At 38.0% G+C, this 11,486-nt stretch overlaps 1 protein-coding gene across 1 annotated transcript in view; it reads left to right on the forward strand.

Annotated features, from left to right (window-relative positions):
- The window catches only part of CMTM8 (CKLF like MARVEL transmembrane domain containing 8), a 37,694-nt gene extending 26,427 nt beyond the window's left edge, over positions 1–11,267 (forward strand). The window contains exons 2-4 of the mRNA XM_010128367.2: positions 3,438–3,611; positions 7,850–7,966; positions 10,719–11,267. Coding sequence (XP_010126669.2) covers positions 3,438–3,611; positions 7,850–7,966; positions 10,719–10,802 — 375 coding nt within the window. The 3' untranslated portion in view covers positions 10,803–11,267. The remainder of the gene's footprint in view (positions 1–3,437; positions 3,612–7,849; positions 7,967–10,718) is intronic.
- Positions 11,268–11,486: the final 219 nt, after the last annotated feature.

The raw sequence follows: 11,486 nt of genomic DNA on the forward strand, positions 1-11,486 counted from the left end.
GTTGTTGGTCTTTGCTTTATGGTATTGCATACCTATCACTCACTTGCCAGATTCTGTACACTAGATGCTTATTGAGATGGCATTTGAATGTAGTCCAGTTATTCGCAGTGGGGAGGTTTGTTATCAAATCAGCAGGAAAAGTGGCATTCTCGGCTCCAGCAGATGCACAAGTGTCATCCAGTTTGTACTGGTGTGTTGAACAGCAAACGTGTAACGTAAGGGACAGTCAGAATACTACAAGACAGCCTTTTAACACCGCGGAAGCTATCTCGGTATTTAACATGCTGAGAAGACAAGCTAATCAAGAAGGACTTGTCTAGATGTCTGTTCCTTTAACTCCTTAGTTATTTTGTAGATACTGACGGACAGTGTGAACTTTAAATCAATTTATTGCCTGTGTTTACATAGGCAGTAAAACCATTGCCATATCATTTAACTACACACAGAGTGAATTGTTGACCATGAGCTGATCTGACCTTTTCAAGTCTAATCAAGAAATCTGAAATATTATTTCAGCCTGTCAGCTTCAGTAATATGCAGTAAGAGTATCTGGATCTAACTGAAAATGTCAGATGCACTCTAATATGCAACCCATCAAAGTTACGATGCACATGAACCAAGAACTGGTTAAGAATATAAATCTGTAACATCCGTGGTGCATCTCAATTGCTTAGATAAATTGTTCTGCCATTGATACAGGCTAGCTAAAGACCTGCATTAAAAGCAATTCTTTGGAATACATGTGAGATGTACAGCTGCTTAAATAGTAAAATGATCTTGAAAGAGGAGTGATAACACCAGGTTAGAATGCTACTGGAAAAACCAGTGACCAGTGAGAATTCCAGTGCTCTGGTTAAAGTCTTTCTAGCTTCATTGTGTGGCAATGTAAGATTAGTGGTCTCATGTAACCTCAAAATATTCCTTTGACATTTTAATAATTTGCTGCTTGTGAAGTTTTTACACTTTCCAGAAATAATAATGATATAAGCTGAGGTGTCCTTATTAATCTTATTTGGGTTGAATTTAGTATTAAGCATTTTTCATAGTGTTGTGCTTTTTATGAAAAAGTCTACGTCTATTTTTAAAAGCTTTCTAAAAAACAACACTGTTTTCTGTAGGTTATGGCGTTTAATGATGCTTAATTTCTTTGTCTCAGCTTTTGTTCATAGTATTTTACTAGATATTCAGATCTATGATAAATTTATCTAGTAATTATTTATCAAGCAGGAGACCAGTTATTCATTGGTGTAATTTCTGGATGATGAATTTAAATTTGGATTAAAGTGGACAGGCACAATGAAAAGCAACTTTATATCCTAAGAAAATAGTGTTTTGTTAGATAAACAGTCTCTCAAGATTGTTTAATCCTAAAGCAGTTCTTACACTAAAATTGAGTTTATTTTTAATCTAATAATGGGTGGTTCATGCAATTTGAGGCATTATTAACTGAATTGCTACTATTAGGAAAATGTTGTTGGAACTAGAATTAAAATGAACTATAGGAAGCATTGCTGAACCGATAACTGCATTTAGAAAATAGTGTAGATTTTAAACTACCCAGTTAATGCTATATGAACTGTTCTTGTGAGGCAATGCTGCCCTCCCCTGGTATGCTGCAGAAAGTAGGAATTTTTATCCCAGTCTGAGCGAGTTCCAGGGCTTCCTGTTAAAGAGAAATTGCTGAACTGGTGAAAATGGTGGAAAAAATGCTCTTTAAAAAACCATTATGTGCCTTCTCTATTACAAGACAAAAAAAAAAAAAACAAACAAGTGCTTTTATGTATGCATGGTGCAGATGTGGATGAGTGTACAAATAATATACAGGAATATGCTGTGAACACAAGACAACAAATTGAGGGCTGCATGAAGTTTGGGTAGCAATGTGGAGGATGAATTGAAGACAAAATAAACAGAAACCAGAAACCAGATAGCTACTGAAAGTTAGCAGGACCAATTACAATTAACTTTTGTTTAACAGTATAGTTTCGTCTTGTATATAATATTTAGAGATTTTTCATTAATGTTTACATGTTCAGTTCTGCAATAGGAAAGTAAATGGGATCCTGGCCAGCAACTTGTGTGGGAATAGGATTAGCTCTTGTGCAAATGAAGCTGTGTCAAAACTGGCATCTTCTGTCAGGAGCTATTGATTACAAAGATACCACTGTAAGCTCAGGAAGTCCCTCGTGCACGTTCCTGAGGGCTGAGGAAGGTAGTCCAAGGAAATATTACTATTGCATGGTTTATTCTTAATATATTTCTTCAGAAATCTGTTATTTAAGCACTGCTGGAGACAGAATATTGGGGTAGATTGTCCAGCTCTGACTGTTGTTTGTTAAATAAGTGTGTTGCTGTTTGCTGTAGTTTTGTCTTTCTTCCATTTCTCCCTGCGACATAGTTTCACCAGAGAGCAGAAAGAGATGAGCCTTGTTTCAAATACAAGAACTTTAGTTCCTACATCTGACTCTAGTAAAGTATGTGTGGTAGGGTTTGTTTTTTTTTTTTTTTGTTTGTTTTTTAAGGTATAAAATATCTCTTTGTTTTTATAATTAGCATTTTTCTAATTACTGAACAACTTGCAAAATACACAGCTCTTATTCCTGTGGCATATGGCTTGAATTCTGTTTTGTTTGCTCCTCATCGCTCTTAATGCATTAGAGATCACCAAACACTAGAGAAGACTTTACCTGTATGTTAAAATCTCTGGTTCATGTATTTCTTCATGTCTTAGATGTGAACAGATTGCCAGATGCAGGATCAGGGGATTTTTTTTCCTCAAACTGGTTTGCTTGAGGACTTTGCCTGAGTATGAGTTCATGTCTACTACTTAGGGTCAGGTCACTTGGGAGATGTTTTAAAAACTGTGGAATACAATGACATTCCCAACCTGCTCCAGTCCAGCAGCATGTTACAGTGGTGGTGGCTGTTGATGTTTTACTGCTACCTTTTGTAATAAGGTTCTAGGAGTTGTTTTGTGTCTATGGTGCCTGCCCGTCTACAGAGCAGGTGTGGACCATTTTGAACTAGACCCCAGCTACTCAGTTACCTGTGACTGTGGCAGATGGGACCTGAAGATCCAAGTGGTCCTTCACAGGCTTCACTGATTGCAAAGTAAGGGCATTTACCTTCGTGCATGTAGTCTGTAATAAGTGATCCTTTTGAGACCTAGCTGTAAAACCACTGTAAGTATGGCTCTAGTTAAAGGTGAACTAAATCAACACCGAAATGCCTTGTTCTGCCTTGCCCTGTGTGACACCCTGCCACAGCAAAACCAGTTTTATATGTTCTTTTTCTGTTAATTAGTATTCTGTCAGTGTAGCATCCCAGCTCAGCTCATCAAACGGTTATGTGAATGGCAGTGGTATCGTTCCTTGATCTAGAAAAAATGCAAGAGGTCTAAGACTAACAGTTTTCTTTCTTCTCCATAACTTTTGCAGGTATTGGGGCTGCTGGTGTGGACCCTGATTGCTGGAACAGAATACTTTCTATATCCAGCCTTTGGCTGGGTGATGTTTGTAGCTGTGTTTTACTGGGTTCTCACCGTATTCTTTCTGATCATCTACATGACAATGACCTACACCAGGATCCCCCAAGTGCCATGGACCACGGTGGTAAGTACACTCATTCTTTGTTGTTCCAGGTTTACTGGGTTATGAAGAGAATAAAATATTGATGCACTCTATGGGTGTCATTAACCAACTGTACTTAATGCTTTTTTGCAGATTTTTCCGTAGTTACTGTGTGGCTGCATACCTGCAGTGTTTAGCCTTCATACTACCCAGACACTTTTAAAATACTGTTCCTATGATGTTTCACCGTTTTGTTCGGCAGTTGATGTAGTGACTTGGTTTTTAATAATGTGTGTGTGACTGATACTTATGCACAATGGCCTCTTTTTCTCCGTGTAGCGATTACCTCCCATGAAGAATGAGTCTGTTGCTGCCTCTGAGCTAACAGACCTGGTATATGGATTAAACAGCAGAAATCCCTACTTGAGTCAACATCATAAATTGGAAGTGGGACCCTGCCTCTTATAACATGAGTCTTCCTCTGCTGAAGTAAAAGCAAAGGTGGTTCAGAGGTAGCAACAGTCTGACAATCCACATAGGGCCTACTGTGAAAATGGTGCTGAAAATTAGTGTTGTATATATGTAAAATAAATGCCATGTAATCCTTTGCTTTTAGCTCAAGACTTAATGCAAATCAGATAAACAGCTAATTACAGAAAAAAATTCACAGACACTTAAAATTCAGATCCAGTTTTTGTGGTTTGAACAAACCCAGCTAGCTGTACCTCTCAACAGTGATTTCTACATGATTTTCATAACAGGCTGATATTCAGGGTAATAGATCCTAAATGTCATTGTCATCTCAGCCAACTGGCTATTTGTGACCCATGCAAGAATTATGATAAATTTTAGCTTTGCATTTGTCTGATACAGTAAGATACTGTTCTGTTTTTTTTCTTACTAGCTAAAGATTATTGACTAGAGTTCTGTTATTTTTATGATAAAATGTTTGACTTCTGTGTTGCAAACAGCTTCCTATCAGCTATATTGTGTATGTGACTAAAATGGAATACTGTTTTCTTTTCATCTTCCCATTTGCTGCTGTAATAAATAGCCAGCTATAGCAATTACTAATAAGAACAACCAGGATTATTGTTCGGATGGCTTCTCTGTTTTCAAGTTTCATGACCAGCAATTACCATTAAGGTTATAACACTACTATAGAAATATTTGATTACTTCAATTACAGCAGTAATGTGTCTGGGTACATTTAAAGGTGTAGAATTTTTTTTTTCCCCATTGCATTAGATGTAAGTAAAGTACATTCAAAGGAAAGCATCTTTGTAGCCATGCGGATACAGCTTCAGTCATTACCCCTCTTTCATCAGTTTAACACTGTTATCAGACAACAGCTGCACATAAATGAGTTGCCCCTGATCTAAGTGGTAGACAAGCTAGAGTATTTGATTTGTTTCTACTTCATACTGAGTGTATTTCTTGCTCTGAGTTCCAAACATATTTTAGATAATATTATATAAATGTAGGTCCAAAAGGTATTCTCCTTTTATAGTAAAGTGTAATATGAAGAGAAAATGAATGGAATATAAATAAAAGATGTATGCAGTGCACCTTGTTTTACCCTGAGGTATTAAAAGAACTGTTGGGAACAGCCTTTGAATTGGACCTCTGCCACTTCTGGCTGGCCAGGAGGAATGTTGGGTCTTTACCAGACAGATGATGTTAATGTCTTAATTCAAGAGAGCATGACACACACCTTTTTGAGTGACACACACCTTTTTGAGTGAGTGAGTTTATGCCCACCTTCCCCCTATTCTCTGAAGTATCCTGAATTTCAGTCTCTGCTAGTTATTGCTCTGCCTCCTTAGGCGACAGTTAGCTCAAACTGTGCCTGTTGTATGCAGTATCCAAAATTACATCTGGACTTCTTTGTCATAAATCCACTTTTTGCAGCTTAAGCACATTATCAAATTGCTTAAGATGCAGTTACTTTTACTGCAAGTTAACCCAAAGGACATGCTTCAGAACTGACTGTCCTTAATAGTGCAAGTTCTTTGCTAAAACAATCAATGGAAACTTTTAGAATCTGGTAAATTTGGATTTAAGAAGCAGATGGTAATTTAGCATGAACCATTTGGTTTGAGTAATATATTGGCAGTAGAGGCCCAATCAGCTTGCATTGCATTCCATCTTTCCCAACGGTGTTATTTCCCAGAGCAGCACTTCTCAAAAATTACGTGCTTTTTTTCTTTTCTACATGACAAGATATTGGAGGGATTTGTAGCTTTCCAGGGTAATTGAGTCTTTTTGGAACTGGAAATCTAAAAATAACAACAACAATACTCTTGGCAATCAAATTTGGAGTTTGAAAATCAGTGCTCTGCAGGAGTTCACCTGAACCTGTCAATTGTTGGCATCTTATCCTGAAATTGGCAGTTTGGTATTTTATTGCTGTAATGCTCAGATAAAACAGGAGAAGCAAGGTCTGTGGATAGAGATAATACCTTTTATTAGATCAACAGATATAGGTGAGATAAGCCCCACTCATTTATAAGTGTATGAATCAAACCTCAAGTGCCAGGCCTTGGACTCCATCTGAGTGCAGAGGCACTGCCCACAGTTCCCTGCAGAAAGGTGTGTAAGTGTCTCTTTTCCAAATACCCTGAAATTGCAAGGACTTAGGAACCACAGGAGGATGTGCATACCCTTCAGCCTGCTCTGAAAACTGTAAGAAGGCTTTGCATGGGAAGTCTCATATAGGCAGTGGTGACCTGAAGACTGACATATTGACAGATGACAGCACAGCATGTTGCTCTCTGGAGGGGTCTGCAGTTGAGAAAGCACATGTTTGGGGAATGGCTTCCCTTCAGAATGATTTGAACCCTGTGTGTCATGGGAGCGTGCAGCAGTGGGTCAGGCTCTACCAAGTCTGAAGTAAACTGTGCCAGAACCAAACATCCTGGAGATGGATTTGAGGAGCTTCCATACCAGCGCCTTCAGGCTGCTGATCTATGTTGTGATGCACTGAGGGAATTGCTGATGTGGATACAGCTGTTGTCGCTGCCTTCTGAACTTCTTTTCTTGGGCTGCAGCGCTTTTTTTAGATTCTGACAGAGTCAGTGACTATTGAATTCAGTCGTGAATAATTGGCATATATTCCTAGCATCCACTGGCTCACACTGTGGAAATTAATAAATTGGAGCTGCACCAGTATGGCAACATTTAGAGACAACTGGGGTGACAGGGTTAAGGGTTATGATATTTGTGTGACGCTCTGGAGTGCAAACATAGGATCAGAAACTGAAGGGAGCAGATCATGTACAACATTAGGACCTGGTCTAAGTTGAGTTACTAATTCCTGCAGTTGTAACCAGATGCAAAGCATGTCATGGGTGTTCCACTTAAACATGGCACCAGTGAACTAAAAGTATACTTTATGGCCAAATTTGTATGCCTTAGACAAGTAGCAGGGTGGACTTTGGGGGGATTTTTTTTCTTTCTTTTTTTTTAATAATATGGATGAACTTCCTATAGGCATGACCAAGTAGTGACTAAAGGACAAAGTATGAAAATCACGTACTTTCTAGAAACCCCTCATACCTTTTTATCTGCCTTTCATCTTCTTAGATTTCCATTCTCCCTTTCTTTCCTGTTTTCTCTCACATGCAAAACCTGAAGAAACTGTTCTTGTTTGTTCTCTGTAGCGTTATGTGAGATCAATGTTATCTGCTTTGCTTCTGTCTTAGTAATGAACATGGTGCTCTGAGACATTAACTCTGCCCCTCGGAAGGGAAAAATGCAGCATCTGCTATAGATGGTTCTTGATCACCCATATAGTCCATTCAGACTCTTCTCCTTGGTTTTACCTGTTTCTTTCTCCTCTCCGAAGCAGGAAGAAGGGAAAGGTACTGAAAGATGTAATCAGATTGCAGTTTTGTTTTGTTTCTTTTTTTTTTTTTTTTTTTATATGTAGTATCATATTCTTACAGCCTAACACTGATATTGTAATAACCAAACTGTGTCCTTATTTTCACTTTTGGAAAATCACAGTACACCAGCTTTAAGACTCTTCTGGATTTAGTGTGATGCAGAGCACAGTTTCTCCAAAATGTGTTTTAATGTTTATGGATCTTCAAAATAAGCAGTTAAACTTTAATCTTACCGATAGAAACTTTGAAGCTGAAAATAACTAAAAATCACATTTCTAGTGTACATTGCATGTGTTCATTATATTTCAGAGGAGAGTTTTGTCATGTTGGAATAGAAAATGGTAACGAATGCATGTGCATATTACTTACTTACGTCGTTTGGTTTTTCAACAGGGTCTATGTTTTAATGGAAGTGCCTTCGTTTTGTACCTCATTGCTGCTATTGTAGATGCATCTTCAGTTACCAAAGAACTGGACAGTCACAATTACAACAGCTGGGCAGCTTCTTCAGTGAGTTTATTTTTTATTTAAATCAGTTCTACATCCAATAAAGTTATATCAAAACAAGCTCTCTGGAAGTGCGGGTTGAAATGCCTGGGTTCTGGATTTTGAAAAGCTGCAGGCTGGTATAGAAGCTCATATACAAAACCTATATGTAGCTGTAATTTAGTTCATAGTTTTTGGAGGTGACTAGAAATTCCACAAGGAGGTGACAGTCACATCAGAAAAGGCTGTAATGTTTTTAAGATCACACTACTTTTCCCCTCTCCTGCCCCTGTTTATTACTAGCTCTCTGGCAGAGGTTATAGCCTGCACATCAGAGTAGGCAACACAGTTTGGGTGCGCACCAAGTCGCCTCAATGCACTTGGACAACTTCAAAAGCAGTTTAAACTAACTTGGCTAACTTTGCACGCATGTGGATAAGGTGCTTTCAGCTTTTTGTGGGCTAAGGCATATACACAGCACGTTTGGGAAGGTCCTGAAGTGGTATTGCTGTTTCTACAGCGATCTTCCTGTTATACAGCCTCAACTTTTGATAATTTTTCTTCTGAGTTGAGTTGGCAAGGCCTAAAAAATCATGTAACTTTCCAGTGTTTTAAACTGGATGCAAATCATTAATTAGTCTGATGTTACTGTCTTACTACTTAGATTTGGAAATCCAAAGCAGTCAGTCAATGCAGGTGAAAAACAACTTTTTTTTTTTTTTTTTTTTTTTGAAAGAGCCTTGTTGCTGAGTAAGTGAACATATTCTCTAGCTAAGTTAAGGGAGTTGTAAAAGAATTGTGGCAACAGTAGTTAAATTTAATTTTATGGAGTAATTCTGAATTACAGCTACTTTGCTGACTGTTAATGCTCCTGCAGTTGTCCTCTCTGGAGTATTCACAGATCCTGTTTTCTGTCTGAAGCTTGTTTACAGTCATGAACACAGAGACTTGAATGCCTGCTCTGTTTTTGTCTTGGGAATTGGATAACTAAGTCCCTGACACTTTAACGGTGTTCAGGGTCATCTCCCCGTGGCAGTTCGTAACCATTGTTCTGTTACTCAGCCACTGCTGTTGACAGGAACTTGCTTGCTGGTTCAGGTTTTATACAAAATGCGTAAATGCTCAGTGTCTCATGGGATGTTTGGAATCTCTTCTAATACCTCCTAATAGTGTTTATCTAATGCACTGTGTAAATAAACTATTAAATATAGATTCCTGCTTTCTGGACCCAGAAAGGGCTTCATGGATGGATGTTTGTGAGAATTTAGCAAATCATTTATCCCCAACAGTTGCTCTCTGTTAGAACGATTTTAGGTGGAGCTTTTACTTCATAAGAAACAAAATTATTGGAAAAGAAGAATGCTACAATTTCCTATTGTTATAACGTTTTACATAATTTACAGTTTTTGGTGCCACAGATTAAATTTACATTAAACAAGACTCACCAAGAGCCCTCTGTTGGACTTAGATTTACTGCCTATATGCCTGCTTAGTAGTGCCCTGCTGTCAGAGCTGAAGTGCCTACCCAGGCCAGTGATGGTATATGAGCAAGAAACATTGGTAGAATCATAAAATATAAAATATTTTTAGACTGGAAAGGACCTCTGGAGGTCATCTGGTCCAACTCGCTCCCCTCTTAAAGCAGGGCTAACTCGTATCAGGCTACCAGGGCCTTGTCCACTTGACTTCCGAGTGTTTCCAAGGATGGCTGTTCCACAACACCTCTGGGCCTCTGTTGCCATATTTGATGACTCTCATTGTGATTATTTTTTTTTCCTCTCCTTAATATCTTGAAATTTCCCTTCTGGTAACATGAGTTTGCTCCCTCTTGTCCTATCACTGCTCACCGCTGAGAAAAGTAGTGCTAATCCTATTTGCAGTCTCAGCTTTTTTTGGTTCAGTTACCAGCACAAAGCATTCTGGTCTTATCATAAGACCATTTTGAACATTGTCTGTTTTGAACAACATGCAGTGATTAACAGGAACTTAACCACTGGCACTGAATTGGACTTTATCAGTACAACTGAAATAGTTCACGGCTGTGCTTTGGTTTCTTTGTGCATACGCTGCAAGGACTGAAGAAACAACACCACGGATACTGTGTCATTTTAATCTTTAAACATAAAATGAATCTAGCCTGCTACAGAAGGCTTATTCTGTAGTCAGTTTCTGACAAAGTAGCGCTAGCTCGGCACAGTTGTTGTCAGTGTTACCTCAACTGAGGAATAATACCTTTGTTCATCAGCAGAGAACCTCTGGAATTGGTAACCTAACCCATACTGCTGCTTGAGAACATGTCTGGCCCTGCATTTGAATTCATGTTTTCTCTGTAAACAAGCTATTTTAATGCATAGTGTGCCATACTGAGGTACAGGTGGGCTGTAGGCAATTCCTGGAACACAGCAGCAGTGCAGGAATGTTAGCTTGAGCTCTCACTGTCCCATGGACTATTCCTCAGTCATTACCAGCAATTGATGTTACAACCAGCAAGTAGTCCAGTCTATAAGATCCATACTGAGGCAGTATAATGTGGAGACAGGAGTTTAAATATGCCATGTTTTGTCTGTTTCTACACCCGCATTTCTACGCATAATATAAGCTTACTTACACAATGTTGAGTGCGATGGCCACACAAGTACAAGGAAGTGAAAGAGTCACTTTTTAGTCAGCCTGCTGTTTGTGCTTTTTCCAAATCCCATAGCTATTTTTTTCATTGAAATGATAGTGCTCTCAAAAAAATTTATTTCCTAATATATTTTTCCCCCTCTCTCTACAGTTCTTTGCCTTCGTGGTTACCTCCTGCTATGCTGGAAATACGTATTTTAGCTTTATATCTTGGCGATCACGAACTTTGCAGTAAATATTTTGTTAAAATGAAATCTGTAATATAAAATGTCTTGAGGATTATACTCTTTTTGACAAAATATTTGAAGAGGGATGAGGTCTTTTTGAACATTTCTGTTAGAATTGACATAATAGATTTTAAACTGAGATTAAAGTGGTTATTTATAATACATACAGTATCATCTTTAGAGACATTTAACACTGACTTTGTACTGTATAATAAAATACTGCTTTTAAAATTAACGTGGTATTTTTCTAGACATTGTATAGATGTTATTATGAAAGCTTTAATAAATCTTACTCAGACAATGTGCCAATTTTGTAAATGTAACTTTTTAAATGTTACAAGTATACTTTTGATACTGAATGCTACAAATCAAAACTAAGATTGATATTGTCTTGTTATTATGTACAAAAATTTATGTTGTGCAGGGAAAAAAACACCCAAAACTTCAAAAATAAATAAATTGACTCAACTGTGCATGTTTTGTAAACTGGGAGTAGAAGGTTGCTTTTTAAGTTTCTTTTTCAGAGTAAATTATATACTACTAAGAATTCTGATTATCCTGTCGGTTTGCATATTCTAACAGCTTCTCACGATCTTGTGATTGCTTTTGGAACCTGTTACTGTAGGTCTGAAGCTTGCTGAAGGAATGCTCTGCCTGAAACGCATTACCTTAACAGGTTTCTCAAACCTGGC

This window comes from Chlamydotis macqueenii, chromosome 2 (assembly GCF_036417535.1).
Source record: "Chlamydotis macqueenii isolate bChlMac1 chromosome 2, bChlMac1.mat, whole genome shotgun sequence".
Taxonomy (NCBI): domain Eukaryota; kingdom Metazoa; phylum Chordata; class Aves; order Otidiformes; family Otididae; genus Chlamydotis; species Chlamydotis macqueenii.